This window comes from Lycorma delicatula, chromosome 4 (assembly GCF_047948215.1).
Source record: "Lycorma delicatula isolate Av1 chromosome 4, ASM4794821v1, whole genome shotgun sequence".
NCBI lineage: Eukaryota > Metazoa > Arthropoda > Insecta > Hemiptera > Fulgoridae > Lycorma > Lycorma delicatula.
This window is the reverse complement of record NC_134458.1, coordinates 42,120,517-42,139,880: the sequence shown is the minus strand read 5'-3', so window position 1 is coordinate 42,139,880 and position 19,364 is coordinate 42,120,517. Positions and strand designations below refer to the sequence as shown.

At 32.1% G+C, this 19,364-nt stretch overlaps 1 protein-coding gene across 1 annotated transcript in view; it reads right to left on the bottom strand.

The window, feature by feature from the left end:
• Positions 1–962: 962 nt before the first annotated feature.
• The window catches only part of LOC142322837 (CUE domain-containing protein 2), a 39,197-nt gene continuing 20,795 nt past the window's right edge, over positions 963–19,364 (bottom strand). Inside the window, exons 6-7 of the mRNA XM_075361909.1 lie at positions 7,461–7,586; positions 963–1,247 (exon numbers count right to left, since the gene is read on the bottom strand). Coding sequence (XP_075218024.1) covers positions 1,098–1,247; positions 7,461–7,586 — 276 coding nt within the window. The 3' untranslated portion in view covers positions 963–1,097. The remainder of the gene's footprint in view (positions 1,248–7,460; positions 7,587–19,364) is intronic.

Here is a 19,364-nt window from a genome sequence, read left to right as displayed (position 1 = left end):
ATGTTGGAATTCTTACATTACCGGAAGTGTCATAGGATATATATATATATGTCACCCACACACTCTTTAATTATCCTATGTTAGTAATTTTCCTAAATTAAAGGAGCAATTCTATTTTTGACAGTCATGTTTTTTAATTTTTAATATTTATCTCTTGTTTTTGTGATATGCTCAATGAACATGTGTGCTCATTTAGAATGCTGTTTTTTTTATTTTTGAGTTTCTCAAATATTAATGGTTTTATCCGATGTAAATGTGCAAATAATATACCAGACACAAACTTGAGCAATTGAAAATGTATAAACCCAAAAAACATAAGAATAAACATTCACAATTTAAACCATCTTTGAAGACATCACAAATAGTGAAGGTCCTTGAAAACATAATTTAAACACCAGCACCTCATTCAATGTGCACAATACACAGCACTCCAAGAAGAAGCTTTATTTAAAACAAAAGAACTTATACAAAGAAAAAACATTTTCATAATTTTCACCTTATAATAGTCATGTGTACTACAGTTGATTTAAAAATTGTTCTATACTACTTTCCGTAGGCCATCGCTCACTTCACTTGTACCCGCAAATGAAATATAAAGAATTCTTCATTTGATTTCTAATTAAAAAATATATGTATAGAAATTTACATAAAATTACATAATATAAATTATTAAAAATGTGAAATAAAGACGTTAATTCTTCACCGGATAAAATAGATCATTTCACAGAATAATAACAAATTTAATATAATTATTCAGTTTAATGGTAATATATAAAATATTTATATATTTATAACATAAACAATTTAAAAACAATTATCTTCAATACATCTAATAATAAATAATAATTTCTACATAACACAATTCCCTAAATGTACACATTTTGCTGCACATGTGATTTATGTTAATCATAAAAAAAATCTGAAACATTCATATCAACAGATATGAATATAATTAACTGATTTTAACAATTTACTCTAAGCTCTAATATATATTTACTTAAAAACCATAAGTTAAGAGAAATTAGAAAGAATGTTCTATAATTTGGTAAATGTCAGGATGTTTTGAAGAGATCAAAAGGGAGAATTACATCCTGTCATCAATGAAACCTATATTGCCGTGCAGGCTTTAAGCTTACATAAGTCTTCTTCATGTTGTTGTCATCTTCATCTTTCTTAACCTCAGTGAAGCGTTCACCTTTCATAGACACTATCTTGTTATCTCGATAGCGAACCAACTTCTTTGGTTCCTGTAAATTAAAAATATATTTCTTCCATAATAATTGTAATTATACACTGATTTGCACGTAATTTAACAATAAAATGCATGTGAAAATGCTACAAAATTATTATAAAATAAAACAAAAAATAGTTCACACCATAGCATACACTTCAACACATCAATTCTATTAAGAGGGAGCAAGTAATTTTACTAACTGAATTTTAGTAATAACGAAACTGTGAAATGTGCACAGCAAATTTATAGTAATCATTTCAATTTTTAGTAACCCTACTAATATTCATCACAATTTTATTTCAATTACATCAAATGACTCATCAAAATGTTCTTTTAATACTTATGAAACTTAAATATAATTTAAAAGAGAAAGTTTAGATTGTAAGATATGTGGCAAGTATATATATTAGAAGAAAAAATACATCCTAAAATCTTGGTTAATCTATTCCAGCCAAAAACTTCTAATTCTGTTTTTCTGCATACATTATTATCAGATTTTTATAAATACAATGTAAATTTTTCTGAAAACTTGACAGTATAGTGGGTGACACTTTCTATTACAAGCCATCATACAATGTTTAAAAGTGATTATAAACTAGAAGGAAACCAATATTTATAATCTTGGTAAACATCAGTGTTCCTCTCTTAATGATGGGCAATGTAAGATCTTGTGGTTCAAGCAATATTAATATATTCTTTAATACAATTTCTACAGGAAAAAGAGAGCAGAGAAGGCCAAGACAAATAATACTGCTAGATGAGACTAAATGAGACCAAAGGAGCACGGAGTGGACATGTTATTGGAGGCTAGTGTCAGCTAGGTAAAAAGAAAATTTTTAAATTATTTTAAAGAGGAATAAAGTCCTTGTTTAAGTTAAACAATTATCAGTTTTTGTTAATATATCAATCAACTGTGGCAGAAAACTACTTATTGTTTGTAAAAAAACTACATAATATATATTTAAAAAATACTTTACCATTACTAATGAATGTATATAATATTACTTGCACAACTTCCAGTTATACAACAGAAAAGATAGTAGGTGTACTAGAATCAGGGACTAAAAAGAGGTTAATAAGTATTAACCTGTTTTTAGTCTCTGAATCTTGAATATAACTTTGTACATTTTATTTTATTTTGAAATACTACCTATTCATATTCACAAGTCTTAAGCTAGTCACTCTTAATGCAAATAAGCCCATTGTTTCATTTTGCACAATTTTTAATAAGTTCATGAATATTTTTTTTCTTAAAAGCAAAACATTTTGTTCTAATAAATAAAGACTAGATTTTCTTCTAGACTTAAGTAAGGGCCACATTAGCCTAGGCCCGTTACATTATATTTCCTCAGGAAAAAGTTTTAATGAATGCCCAATCAGATATTTATATACGTAAAACAAGTAGATTTTTTTTTTAAAAAAAGGTAAACTGATTATGTTCACTGAAGTACACATTGTGAAATTTGAAAAAAAAAAATAATTTTCCCAAAATAGATTTTAAATGATTACAAAATAACTTTTAGCGCAATTTATAATAATTTTCTTCAAAATGGTGAAGTGTATTAATTCTAAGTTTAATATAAACTGTAAATATTGAAAGAATTAGTATAATATTTTACTTTTTATTTAATGACTATGATCTATTTAGTAAATACTCATCACTTAAAACCTGTAATTCATCACCTATAATCATAAAACAAATTTTATTTATAAGACATTGCATTCCCAGTATGATACAAATGAAAAGGGAAAATGCTAATAGTTCTAAATGCCATCCAAATTTAACATTTAAAAAACTCTTCAGAAAACTACAAAAATTTACTTACTTACCTACAATTTCATTATTAAATTTTTTTTCAATTTCCTAAAGGAAACTGCAATAAATCAACATATTAAATAGCTATACATTGTTATTAAATAATATAAATCCTTTTGGTACCAAATTTTTAGGTTAACAAGTGACCTCCTGAAGCTATCTGAATTTGCAGCCATGAAAATTTCTACACATTAAAATTCCCATTTCTCTTGTTTCATAACTAAAAGTATATATTACAAAAATCTGAACAAATCTCTATATAAAATAAAAGTTGTACTATTCTAAAACTGAAGTTTCATAATGATATTAATTTTTGGGCAATGGGAGTGGTGGAATTTATTAATTTAATTTTTAGGGAATAGTTTGTATTTAAATTTTACTAACATTTTTTTTCACAGAATATCTTATTTAACAATAAGAAAACTGCTATATTTAGAAAATAATTAATCATTTTAAATTAGAGCTCACAAAAAATATTATAAAATAAGTTTTTCAGAATTGTGATATACAATTTAATTCTTTTTTTTAACGACAACTGAAAAATCTAGAAAAATTTTCAGTTTGCTTCTTTTCAGTGGGCTTAATAGAAAATCTCAATTAGAACTAACATTTATGCTTTGTTTGTGTGTGCATTCAGATAAAGATTATTTAGATTTCTTTATTAAGGTACTCCAATTGTTCCTTTTTATACAATATAATATTCTGTATACATATGTTTATGTTTCATCATATGAAAATAACAAGTGATAAATTTAAATCATAAAAAATAACATTCAACATATAATTCTCATTTGTTATACAAATTCTGAGAATTTTTGCCAAATAAAATTGTTAATAAATCCAAGATATTATGATTGTATACTGCATAAAGTGTAATATAATATATACAGTTTGATTCTGAACTGCACAGCAATCTCTTGGGAAATGATTCTATAGCTAAAAATAAGAAAAAAACTTTGAACAAACTTAAGTTCAAAAACGCTTCATTAGCGAGTTATGGCTCTTCTTTATTTTTACTGCTTAGCCTCCGAGAATTAACGTTCAGGTATTACTTCAGAGGATGATATGTATGAGTGTAAATGAAGTGTATAGTCTTATACAGTATCAGTTTGACCATTCCTGAGATGTGTGGTTAATTGAAACCCAACTACCAAAGAAAACCGGTATCCACAATCTAGTATTCAAATCTGTATAAAAGTAACTGCTTTTACTAGGACTTGAACGCTGGAACTCTCGACTTCCAAATCAGCTGATTTGAGAAGACACATTACGTTCACCACTAGACCAACCTGGTGGGTTAGTGATTTCTGTCTACCAGTATGCGGCCATATTGAATTTCACAGGGCATAAATTATGACGCAAATTTGGTGGTCTTATATGTTTTGTGACCTGAAAAATTGAAAAAAAAAATAGCTCTCAGAACTGTATCTCTTATAGTTGTTGAGAAAATTATTGTAAAACCCCAAAAATTGAAGTCAAAAAACACAATTGTTTAGGTTTGACTTACAATAATTTTGTTGAATGGGCAATTAAGTGTTCAATATTTTTTACTTGATTTATAAAAGATTTAATTCCGAGTTAATTGATGTGAATAAACCCAATAAAAAACAATTAATACTTCAGAAAATCTTAATTTTACTGAATGAAAAATGACACAAAAATGATTAAAATTATGATTAAGGTAATCTTATAAAGTAAATAGTTGTTCATTGTGGTCACCATTCTGTTGAATGCAGCATTTAGCATGACAAATCCAAGTTTTTATATCTATACTAAATGTGTCAGGACTATTTCTGGGAGTTGCTGCAGCTTCAATGACAGGATCCAGGATCCTTAGTTCTTCTTGAGTGTTAATATGTACAGAATATACTAAACTCTTCATCGATCCCCAAAGGTAATAGTCTAATGGCATAAGATCCAGAGATCGTATAACCCATTTTACGAGTCCTGCTTGACCAATCCACTAGTTAACATATGTATTATTTAAGTAATCTGCTACTGAATGAGTGAAGTGAACTGATGACACATACGTAAACCACATCCCTGCTTTATACTGAAGAGGAACATCTTCCAAAAGTTCATGCAGATTTGTTTGTAAAAAATTCAGGTACTCTTCTACATTGAGCCGTGGAGGTAAGAAAAACAGTCCAATTAAACTGTCAGTAAGAATTTCACACCACACATTTAATGAAAATGTGTATTGGAAATGCATTGTGGCAGCTTCATGTGGATTTTCCTCTGCCCAAATATGGGTATTGTCAGCCTCTGTGGTAGAAGTGGTAGCGTCTCGATCTTTCATCCAGAGGTCCTGGGTTCAAATTCGTCAGACATGGCATTTTCACACATTACAAATCATTCATCTCATCCTCTGAAGCAATGCCTAATGGTGGTCCCAAAGGTTAAAAAAAAGAAGAAAAAAGTGTATTATGAAAATCTAGAACTCCATTCCTGGTGAAGCAAGATTCATCTGTAACTAGAATTCGTTTAAGAAAATTGCGATCCAGTGATTGTTATCTAATTAACCATTGGCAAAATTCTTTTCCATTATTGTAATCTTGTGGTAGTAAATCTTATGGTAGTTTGGTGGTAGTAAATGTGAAATGGGTACAATTGTTGCTCTCATTAAGTTCGCTATACGGATGTCTGGGAAGTATTAAAGCGACGAGACAGTCTTCTAGGGCTGGTTGTCAGAGACATGTGAACTGCATCAAGTACTTTCAAATTCACATTTTTTACAGATCGTTGTCAACCAGTTTCTGTATGTTTTGACATTAGCGTACCTATTTCTGTTACAATTTACTTTTCTGTAAATTAATAACATATTGGTCAATTCTGTGAATGTAAATAAATTTGAAGTGTCAACCATATTTACAACTTGAATAAATTATCTGTTATTAACAAGTTCATAACTAGTAAGCTCATAGACCAACACAAAAATATTTTCAAAACTATTTTTAATATTATTTGTACAGCAAACAAATAATGTTACTGGGCAGTTTATTATAATCAGCTGTTACTCTGAAGCTCATTGTTGCTATTGTCAACTTATGATATCTAAAAAAATAAAAATGAAGATTTCTATCATAATTTACTGGAATTACTTTTCAATTTTAATAAATCAGATAACTGTATTTGAGATAGACAAATGATATGTTTTCTCATTGCTTTGCTATTCATTATAAAATGAAAATTATTAAGTAAATTTTAAAGGTTAATAAAAGTAATAAAGTAGAAAACAAAATTTCACTCCACTGAACAAATCGTAATAATTATCCACTACATTTTTGTGTCGTTTTTCATTGAATAAAATTTTCTTGATGTATTAATTGTTTTTTAATGGGTTTATTATAACATCAATTAACTCAAAATTAATTTTTTTATAAATCAAGTAAAAAATATTGAACACTGAATTGCCTATTTAACAATGTTATTGTACATCAAACCTAAACAACTGTTTTTTTGACTTCAATTTTTGGGGTTTTACAATAATTTTCTTAATAACTAAAGAGATCGGGTTCTGGGACCTATTCTTTTTCAATTTTTCAGGTCACAAACCATGTAGGACCACACAAAATTTGAGTTGTAAATTATGCCCCATGAAATTCAATGTGGTCGCACCATTACCGATAGATCAGAAATCTTTCGGTAACTTGCTAACAAAGTGTTTTTGGACCTATGTTTATTCAAACCTTTTACTTATTTTTAGCTACAGAATCATTTTCCAAGAGATTGCCCTGCAGTTCAGAATCACCTGTATATATATATATATATATATATATATATATAAGTGATTCTGAATATACTTTAACTATTATTTACAATTCAAACAAAACTTTTTAAAATTATTTTTTTATACCCTGAATGACATTACTTCTTCCAAAAATGCAAAACCAAAATTACTTAATTTAAAAAGAAATATATATAATAGATAAAAGTAAGGAAGTAAAAAAAACATATATCAGATAAAAATCTGGGAAAAAACAATGATGAAAATTACTAAAATATCAAAATGTAACAACTACTTTATGGTCCAACTAATACTTGCTTCCTGAAAGATAGTAATAATTAACTGTGTCCACAGACACAATTAACTATTGAGCGAATTGTAAAACTATAGTATCATCAGTATCATTTGAAAAGGTATTAAACATGATACATTACCAGAGATGAAACAAAAAATATTGGTGATTTAGATCCTATTATCTATTTTTTAAGGTATTAAAGAAATAATAGATCCTATTATCTATTTTTTAAGGTATTAAAGAAATAAAAGAACTCCAGACACATCATAGAAACTTTGATAAGTCAAAATAACCAAATAAAAATTCAACTGACTCTTCCAGTTCTTTATTATATTTCATTATTATAACTATTACTAAAACGTTAAACACCAATAAACTAAACACTCACAGATTTAGGAGCAACTGGTCTATGCTCCCTAACATCATCATCTTTGTCAACAAAACTGTATCGAGCAATAATCCTTGATTTTAGCTCTTGATCATCAACAACAGATTTCTGATGCTGACTTCCTGGCTAAAAAAAAAAGTTATAAAATTATTAGGTAAAAAGTGTAATTATATATACAACAACTAGCTTAACAGTTAATTACAGCCACAGAAATTCATGAAGTAAAATTTTTGGCTAACAATTTTGAAGAAGAAAAGTTAATTTAATTACTTGATAATCATACGTAGAGATAATTGTTTAGTAATATTTTAAGGAAATGTTTATTCTTCTAATAGGTTAAGGAAAACTTAATTAAACAATTTATATTTTTATTTAGTTGTAAGGTTCAAAATATACTAAAAAAACACTGATGGTGATATTGTTCATATTTTTGGCCATTTGAATTGATTAAAATTAGATTATCCCACTGATAAAGTTGAAAATTATGATCTTATTATCATTATGATTTTTTTTTAACAAAGGAAAATAATTTATTTTAAATTTTATAATGATCTGTTAAACCAGTAAAAGGTTATAAAAATTGTTATAAGGGTCAATCCATTTGGAGTGACCCAAGGGTGGTTGCTTGACCTATTCAAAAAAAAATTGAAACTTACCCACTTAACCTTATGTAATTAACAGGTCTCAGGACGTTAAAACTATTTTTTTATTTCAGCAGTTTACTTGTGGTAGCCATTTTTGTTATGGTGCACATACCTATTTTTGTGATTGTTAGGGTTTATGGAAAAAATCATAACTAAAAACTGTTGGTCCTGGAAGGACGAAACAAAACGCAATTTATTCATATTTGCTCAAGGTAAAAGATTGGTCCACTGGTTTGTTTACCTATTTCTCTCCTTTCTATGAGAAAATAACCAATAAATTTGAACATGAAAAATGGTGAAATTTCACTTTTGGTAATTTTTGTAAGAGGCAGGGATGGCATGCACAATTTGAATTACTTTTTTCTATGTAGGTATATGTTAGTAGTTTTACCATAAATAATATTAATGGTGATATACTTACCCCTAAATCTTTATGAATTTTTGAAAACTAATTTTTTTTAAAAAATTCAAATTTTGACTTCAAGTAATTCTGATGGGGCTGGTGATAAAAATCTCAAATTTACACAACTTAGTGTTTCTGTAGATGTTTATGGGAAATAAAAAAGGTTTCTTGTGTACTGTACTAATAAAAAAGTTATAACCTCTCAAAAATTATGAAAAACCTGTTAAAAGCTATACCATTTTGACTCACTAAATACGTGCTCCAACGGGGTTTCTTGTCTTCTTGGCAATTTAATATTTTTATACTTATTACTATAGTTGAAATAGACTTGTTTGAACCATTCAACTGCAGTGTTCATGTTGTAATAGGCACTTGAAGTCATTTCTGGTCGTCAGGAAAATCCATGCTGCAACATGCACATTTATGCTTGTTGTATCATTTAGCTTTGCAGTTACAGACTGGTTAGTCTGACCTTAATCATTGATCTGTTCACATCTTTACAGTGTCTCAAATTTCATCCTGTGTTTGGAAGTATTTATTAAATAAATAAGTTTTACTTAATTATTATATTTAAAAATTTTAAAATCAGTTAAACTTTTACATTATTTTCAAGTAATTTCACATAAAACAATGGATGAAATTCCATAGGAATTTGTGAATGAAGAGTGTCACACAACAGTGTATGGTACAGTGCCAAAAGAACCCATTAAAGTTTGTGAATTTGGTGATGAAAACAGACAACTTATCTTTTTAAGTTTTAATTCAGATGTCACTAGTGTTTGTAAATATCATGAAAAAACGTTTTTGTCAATATTCAATCACATGTATGGACAGTTCTGTTGTGACCCTTTGAGAAATCATAAAAAAACAGTTAAGGAAAACTTAGGGCAAATAAAATTAAGAGCAAGCTCTTAACCCTACAAGTGCCCATTAAAAACAGTCTGTGTTGCCAGCTCAAACTTATCCATTTTTCAGCCTTCTGATTATTTCTTTACAATTTTGTTGTTTATAGGAGCACTGTAAAATATAAGATATCAAATTATTCAAAAAGATTTCATCTTTAAAAATACCTAAATGTCAGTAAAATAAGTAAAAGACTATTCATATTCATTAAATGTAGCAATAAACAAAAATTCAAGAAACTTAAAAAAAAAATTTGAGTACTCACAGAGAATTATCCATAGATGCAGGAATTTTCCAAAATATACAATCTGTTAGTTATAGTTTTTTGTGTTTGTCTGTCAAAGTTTCATTGCAATAAATTGATATTAGTACAAGTCAGAAGCAAAAAATGTCTCGCACTACAACATCAGTTCACTACACTACTCACCACTGAACACAACAAAATACATTTATACAAAAAATTAACTTATAGGCTTGTTTAATAGAGTTGCACTATTTACATTTTATTTACATTAAGATAATTTAACAAATTTATTAATTTTATTTCAGGCATTTTTCTGGCTTTTGTAACCTAATGGATGGTAACAATCTAGTTTTTTCCAGCAGTTGCGATGGATTCCTACATTACAACCTGGGCATCAAAATGACCTATTTATTTTATTTTCTGGACCAGAGACATTACACTTTCTTTCCTTTCTATCTGGAAGTTTTGCAAAAAAATGGTTTTTTTTATCCTCACTAGATTTTAAGTTTACCAGAGATCCAGGTCTCAGAGGCTAATCATCCTCATTACTGAAGCCATAACAAATTGCTTCAATAATATCCACTAGCAAATCACATCGTGGCAAAGGATTGTCTGTGTTATCACAGTAGATGATGAAGATATTAAGTACTGCTACATCAATTAAATTTTCAAATATTTTTTCTAGTTCCTTCTTGTAGCATGGTTAACAGCAACGTGATAGACCTTTCTGTCTTTTACATCAACACCATCCGTGTCTTTATTGTATTTATGTATCATGAATGGTTTTCTTACCTCTTTGCCAAATTTAATTTCCCATCTTTGCCTTTTCAGCAGATGAAAGCATGAGAACATGTTTTTTTAGTTTTTACTCTTTAAAACCACAAGTTAACATTCTAAAAAATACTACTTCTGTAGATTGAAATTTATAATACATTAGCTCTTTGGGTAGACCTCTGGAATTAGACCTTAGAATCCCTGTCATTATAAATTTCCTTTTATACAACTCTTCTACTAAAGATACTTTTAGTGTAAAAGTTGTCTGTAATGAGGTAATATCCCTTACCTTCTACTTTGCAAATATCAGTTAAAAATAACACTACAGCATTAGTCATCCCAAGTGGATCTCCAGTAGCAAAGAAATCTTTACTACTGTACAATACAGTGTGCATGACATAACCACTCGAATTGTCACATAATTGAAATCTCTATTCCAAACCATGAGTGCTGTTTATTAGGAATATATTGAATATTTATGACTCGATTTTTCATGCAATTAGACTTTCATCTATGCAAACCATTTGTTTGGTATAAAGAGTGCCTCCATTTCTGGTTAAAATAAGAAAGAAAAAATCTTACTTTAAACCAGGTATCAAACCCTTCATTGCCTCTAGGAATCAAATTATTATTATTTGAAATATGAATATAACAATCAATCAATTGAAACTCATTTCGTGCCATTAACTCACTGAAGAGAGGCATCACTTGGCTTCTCCTAGTATCCCAATGGGTTGATTTTCTTTTTTTTCTATTTAAGCCCATATTCAGCATTACAGCAACCCACGTTTTAAGTTTTGAAGATGTTACAGGCCTCCACTTGTTAGTTCTACTAGAAGGATGAATTTCTAACCATTCTTTCATGCTATCTATCTCTTGTTCAGCATACAAGTTGGTTTCTGTCACTAATGTTGACCAAAAGTTATTATCAGACATCACAGAAAAATAAGAAATTGGAAGAGAATTTCTTGTAGGAATAAGTCGAATATTACGTCCCGGATGATGAAAAGAAAAGGGAATTTCACTATGGTTTGTGATGGTTTCGGGTAGAATAACTTTGGTCCAGATTTCACTGTTATTACCGGTTGAGATAGGCCTAGGTTCTTTAGGTCTGAAATTTCTGTGGGCTGAACTATGTTTTGAGATGACAAAGATAGTAAATCATTGTCATCTAAGTTAACAAAAGAAGTTGAATGGGACTGATTGTCAGTACAATCAGAAATAAAAAATTTATTTCTGTATTGGGAAAAACTTGTAATTTTTTGAGAATTTAGGAGGAAATATTTCCTCCTAAGTATCAATATTTTCTTCTACCTTATTGTCTTTACCAGTTCATCATTTATTAGAATCGTCACTATCATTACTAGATTCAATAGAATAATCTGAAATATCAAAATCACTTCCTTCACAATCTATAAGAGCCAATTCATCATTGGTATTCATTTTCAAAACAAAACAGCTAAGCAACCTACTAAAGAAAACAAAATTACAGTAGCCTTTTTTAAAAAAAACCACATTAAACATTTCTAAATAAAAGACAGTTTAACATTAAATTACCGTACTAATAAATACAATACAAAAACTGAAAAACTGTAGCATGCACTACACGCAAGACTAAATCGACCAAATTGATCTTATAGTCACAATACTATAAATTGCTTACTACTTGGTCAATTGCAAATATTTTTATATCAATGGACTATAATTTTTTCTATTCAAATAATTATAAAAAAAGCCAACAGAGAACAGCACAGAATAGTAACAATTTCTTTTCTAAGAGTTGGTTCAGCCAACTTTGGTACCAGAAACTAGCAGATTAAAGTCACTTTAAGTGACTCTGGCACTTGTAGGGTTAAAGAACACATTTTTCCAAATTTAAATTTAATTCCTGGAAAGTCTCTTTGTATTTACTCTTTCAAAAGCATTTTTTTCTCTCAGTAGAACAGAGAACTATGTGAATGTGAAGACCAAGAGCAATACATTGCCCAACATCACAGTATTGAACAATTGGATGCTGCTTATAGCATTTTGGATATATCACTTCCATCAAAACAGTAACAGATCGTTCTCACACAATTTCAAGAGAATTATCAGAAGATATCACAGCTGTTGGTTAACCACACTAAATAATGAACTTTTATTGCAACAAAAACAGGCTATTCCATTGAAGAAAAATAAAAATTTTAGTACAATCTATTTTGTCTTCAATGGCGTTTACAAAAATAAACCAATATAAAAATAAAAATGAATTCTTGAAAGAGATGTAGCTACTCATTGAAATTTAAGTTTGGGTAAGTTTTATAAACATTTTTGAACCAAAATTGTATTAGGTTACTGGTACTGGTTATATTATCATTAAATTACGACCTATCATTAATAATATTAAAAAAAAACTATTTTAAAAATATTGAAAACGTGAACTTCAACAACAGAGGGGCTAAAAATAAAAGATATAACAAAATGTAAAGTGCAAAGAAGACAAGAAACTCCCTTGGAGCACTTATTTAGTGAGTCAAAATGCTACCGCTTTTAACAGGTTTTTCATGATTTTTGAGAGGTTATAACTTTTTATTAGTAAAATACACAAGAAACGCTTTTATTTGCCATAAACATCTACAAAAACACTGCAAGTAGTGCAAATTTGAGATTTTTATCACCAGCCCCATCAGAATTACTTGAAGTCAAAATTCTGATGGAGTCTGTAAAAGCACCATAGCCGGAAAGAAATTGCATCACATATTTATTAGGGTGCACCCAGGAGGCATTCAGCAAACCAACATTTGGAGAGAGATAATGCATATAACACCCACCATCTGTCTCATCCCATCTGGCCTGCCACAAGGCATTGCCATATTGTTCAATTTCTCAAAGTTCATCCAAAGTCAACTCACTGGACTTCTTAGCAACATACCGCTGCTGCTTCTCAGATGCAATCAAGTCTATTGATTTCATGCCTGCAGTGAAATATTGCAGTAGCCATCCGCTACCGTTAACAATATTAGGTGTTGAGCCCTTAATAATATGTCCTGATAACTTTTATATTTTAGCCTATCTGCCTAAACAGGCGCCACATATAGCATAATAGCCTCACACACGCCTTTATACAGGATGCTCATGGTATTAAAGTTAAGACCCCAATCAGGATTGACCACACATCGAATACCAAAGAAGGAATTGCAGGCCCTCTCCACGACGTATTGAAGGTGCTTCTTAAATTGCAGTTTCTCATCAAGAAACTACCCGAGATACTTTTGAACCTGAAAATATTTTATATGCTGGCCTACCATCGAAACACGGACACACCGACTCATTGCCAAACAGCCTTTGAGCTGTTGGTCTTTCCCGGGCTAAACGTCATCTTGTGTTGATGACACCATCCTGCAAGCTCGACTGGCTTGGAGTTCGACCTCCTTCCACGAGCTTCCTTTGAAAAAGGTAGTAAATCATCTAGTAATGTGTGTAAAATTTCAGAAGTAACCAAAATTACACTAAACCTGGTCAAGAAAGGAGACAGAAGAACATACTTTCGTCATTTGTGTTTCAAGACCCTATATATTATGTCCCAGGGACCTGTTCCCCTGCTCATGAACAAAGTAACGCCAGGAGTCCCTTTCTGCAGTTTGGACTTTATGAAAGTAATGTCACCTTAGGGTCCCGTATTCAGCAACAAGGACAGCCTATCGTTCCGGATCACCCTAACGTTGAAAAGTTCCCCATAAATGACAAACCACCCTCTTCATGCCAGACAGCTCCTTATTCCCCCATGATGCAATCCTCTCTCGACTGGAACTTCAGGGAATTGAACACTCAGTGACATCAAGAAAAGCCACCGACAAACCAACTGCCAGATCTTCCAAATCAAAGACATCCAGACTCTGATCCAAAACTCGGAGCCTGGTCAAAAGTAAATTCACAAATTTCTTCCAGTCCGCAAGCCTGTGCAGGAAATGACCCTCCTGAACTGGAACGTTACACTGGTGGTGCTCACTCAAGCCATTAGCAATCTCAGAGACAATCAATCGATGATCACTTGAGCAATCATCAACTACCTTCCAATTACAAACACTGGCAGAGATAAATCTACCAATGGTAACATTGATGTTCATTCCACCAAAAAACCAACGCCCATCTACTATACCTATGTATAAGCGGGCAACTCACCAGGTACATTATATACCTGTAGATCATGCTGCGCCAAAATACTCTAATTCACTGTCAACATCAGTGAAACCTCTATGCCACAAGAGTGACTTAGCATTCACATCCGCACCTATAACGATTGGTTAACTGCAACTGGCATTTCTCCCACCACCACACCATTCGGTCGCCCTAGAGCATAGACCAAATGTTCCATGCCAAAAACGGCTACTGTGCCTCTAAAAATCGGTTTAGCGACCTAGATCCTAATTGCTCCTAATGAGCTACATAACGTGCGTCAGCGAATTAAGCAAGGTGCCGTACAGCACCCGCTTAAGTGTCCCAATCGCTCACTTGTCAACCATAAAACTAAATCGGGGAGGCGCACCCCTTGTTACAATTTAAAACTACGTAGTTCTATCAAATAAAAGGCAGCAATTTAGGCTGCCACGCCTCAGTCGCTGTATGCCAGCTAGTACCTGTCCACCATTTAACAGCGCTTGGAGCTGATTTGGCTGATGGCCAGCCATATTCTCAGAGATGGCTTCCAGCAGCAGAGCTGTAGGAGTCCATATTATACTAAATAAATCCTTAAAAATACCGATGACGGTTGAACATAGCAACCTCATCGAGGAACTCCCACACGGTTCGACAATGCGGCTCTCGTCACACTGACTCGCCGTTTGTGAGCGGCCTAGTTTCCCCCGACCTCTAAGTTTTCCAGGGTGGCTCGGTCTCTGGCCCCCCCAAGAGCAGGGCATATGATGTTCGACCTATAAGGATTGGACCAGTGCCAGAGAATCGTAGGATTTTATCCCAGACCTCACGATAACGATCAGTAGGATCTCTATACTGGAAATATGAACTAGCAACATACAGATGCAAGTTCTGAACATCCACACGAACAATGACATGATGATTAACTGAGAGCTGTTGAATAGACACAATCACGTTCCCTTCTGCACAAAACAGCGGACATGCTTTCAGAACCACAATAGAACCTCTTCCAACAAGAAAAACCTGGCAGATCACCAGACACAATATATAGATGCTGAAAAAAAACAACATCCAAACCTCTATGTAATGCAACCTCTCCAAATTTAACCTGAGCAATGTAAGCATCCTGAGCATTCAACTGACCAAATCTATTAATTTAATGAAATAGAACTATAGTACATATCAAGAGCTCTCTGACAACACTTTTTATCTTTACTGTTCACAGAGTTCTTATGATTCTTCTGAAGATGTTTGCAATTAACTCAAGTCGGACCTTCTGATTTCTTTGGACAGTCTTCACGCATGAGTCCTTCATCACCACAATGAGCGCAAACTGCAGGATGTTCACAGAACTTAGCCCTGTGACCAAATCTGCAGCACTTATAACAGCGCTGGACATCTAAATAAAATACTCCTTGATCTTACACAAAGAGAGGTCTACAAACAACCTGCCCTCCGCAGTGAAGCTGCCAAAAAGGGTTTGAGTTCCCTGATCTTAGCACATTAGCCTTAGCACCTCTTGGGTTCTCCAAACATTGAAGCAAGAGTCATACTTCTCTTCAAACGCCCGCACTAACAGGACCAAATCTCCAGCCCTCCCATTACCTTCAGAAAAATTCTCAATCATTAATTGATCTGTACTCTCTCCAGCTCACGAAAAACTGGAAGCACTTGCTCACGACCCCTCATCGCCAGAAGCGGATAAAGAGTTGTTGAGTCTAACCTCAATCGTCTCCGTAATCTCTTCGTGAGGTTTAGCCCACTTGGACTTACCCTTTTTTTACTTCAGTTTCAGACATTTCTCAAATCATAAACACAACAAAAACAGTATCCTAAACAGTGATAATTAATTAACACTAAACACAAAATAAACAAAAACAATATTTGCTTACAAACTATAAACATAAACTCATAAAAACAATTGGCCAATAACAAGCACATACACCGATGAAGTTGATAAATAGCAGGCTATGTACAAATAAAGATGATTGCTATCAACAGCTGTTAAGAAAATAACAGCTAGCTTAACAATAAATGTCAGAAACTGAAGTAACACTAAACAATAAAAACAAATATACAACAAAACAAGTAGAAATGTTGGTTTAACCCCCAAGGTGTGCAGTTCAAAGGGAATTTAAACTATACACCAAACTAGCCTAGATAGCCTGTAAGGCTATCTACACAAATTAATATAAAACAAAAATAATAAAACACTCCAGCAGCCCTAAAAAAGTACAAAACCAAATCATAGTGAACACAATCAACTAACAAACTACAATATAATGATAAAATACACCAAATAGCAGAGCCTACACACAAACTCAACCTTTCCTACTCATGTCACGTGTTGAACTTTTTTTGTTTCATCCTTCCAGGACCAACATTTTTTTAGTTATGAATTTTCCGCAAACACCGTGCACACCATAACGGTGCACCCGTGTACACCGTACACTCCATAACAAAAATGGTCACCACAGGTAAACTGCTTAAATAAAAGATTTAAACAAAATAGTTTTAAGGTCCTGAAACATGTAGGAAACAAATGGGTAAGTTTCAATTTGTTTTGAATTGGTCAAGAAACCAGCTAATGCTTTTTTGGGGCACTTCAAATGGATTGACCCATAATCTTCTGAAAAGTTATTCTGTCTTAAGGTATCATAATAAAGTTAGAAACAATTTGTGACAATATTTTTGACCTATATGATCAAAAAATTATTTTAAACATTAACAACTTACCATCTCTACATTTTTTATAGAGATTGAAAGCTATTTTCATCAGATAATGTCAGATTTAAAAAAAAAAATCTCATTTGGCACACCGGTAGGTGGAGGTAGATTTCATCAGTGATAAGTAGGGGATAAAAAAGATTTCAAACTTAAAGTTAAGAAAAACTTCAAATTTACTCAATACAATGGTTGCATGTGAAAAAAAGTTTCACACATTTAGCATATAAGCCGCATCTTCTTACAATTCCAGCTAAATTTTGATCATCCCTTGCTGTAAAAGTTGGTCATATCACAAATTGTTTCAGACAAAAGTTTTAGGTAATGTTTAGAGGACTAACGACCACTTAAAACCAATTTGATACTGTGCCCATTAAGGGAGGTATAATTTTTTGTCTTCAAAACTCCATTTTTTCAACCCCCCCTGGACTAATGGTTGATGATATCAAAAAACTTAATTTACATAAGTTTTAGGCCCTTATTCAAAGGATAGTAGGAACTTTAAACGAATTCGATATTTTACTGAATAAGAAAGTTTTAGCGATATTTTGTTTTTCGAAAAAGGCCCCCCACATGGTCCAATTTTGGCCGTTAACGAACTCGACCGAGATTTTGGGACGAATTATTTTTAAGGAACAATTTGAAAGTGACTGGCACAAAATTACAGCAGTTATCATGTCCACAAGAAAGTGAAATATAAACATATATATATATATGTATAAACACACACACACAGTGTCTGAAAAGTTTCCGAACTAAATTTCTGTAATCAATACAAGTAGTGTGCAATCTCTTGGACAACCAAGGAACTATGTCGTACGATGTCTGACAAGTGTGTGTACAAAATTTCATCACGTTTTGTCTCTCCAGTTTCGAGTTATATTCAGCTGCGTACATCATGTTCATGTGACCTTTTGTGAACTGAGAAATGTGATAAAATTTTGTTTTCGACCTCAAAAACCTTTCATTGAAACTTACTCTATAATAAATGAAGCATTGGGTGATGAAGCCGCATCTAGTACTACAACACACGTGTGGCGAAAGCAGTTTAAAATGGTAGAGAATCGCTGGATGATGATGAACAAAGCAGGAGGTCGTCAGCAGCTGTTCATGTTGAAAACGTTGCGAAAGTGCAAGTACTCCTGCTCGAACAACCTCAGCTTACCATTCGAGCCATAGCAGAAGAGCTAAACATTGGTAAAGTCACGGTATGTATAATTCTAACAGAAAAAATGAACTGCTGAAAGGTGTGCTCTCGTTTCGTTCCACACTTCTTGATCGAAGAACAAAAACAGGTACGTCTTTCTTGCATTCAAAACTTTGTTGAAACTGCCAATAGCAACCCAAATATTTTGCAAACCATTGTAACGGGGGATGAAAGCTGGTGGTCAATCTGCTGCTTGGTTGAGTCCTGGAGCACAAAGACCGGCAAAAGTCAGATAGCAAAAATCAAGAGTGAAAATGATGTTAATTGCATTCTTAGACTCAAAGGCCTGATTCATCATGAATTTGTCCCAACTGGTCAAACCATGAATTCTAAATTCTATTTGGAAGTAATGAAATGCCTGAAGTCGCATTCATCGAATCCAGCTTGAGTACCGGGATTTGGCAGTTGGAGTCTCTTGCATGACATGTCCCAGCACAAATGCAATAGTTTTAACATGTTATTACACCACAAATCAAATCACAGTCTTATCCCACCTGCCCTATTCACCCGACTTGGCTCCAGCAGGCTATTTTCTGTCCCCGAAACTCAAGTTGAAGATAAAAGGCCGCTTTTTCAACAACACTCCGGCCATCCAAAGGGCTTGCACAAGCAGTTGTAGGCGATTCCACAAAGTGATTTCTCCAGAGCGTTTGACAGGCTCTACCAGTATTGCAATGAGGGTATAACTAGAGATGTGTTCTGTGTAGAGGGCTGATGTAAGTAAATTTGTTTATCTTTAAATCTGTATTTATATTTAATTTAGTTCAGGAACTTTACACACATACAGTGTGTGTGTATATATATATATATATATATATATATATATATATATATTTATAAACTTTTGAACTGACAGTGGTTTTGGGATCTG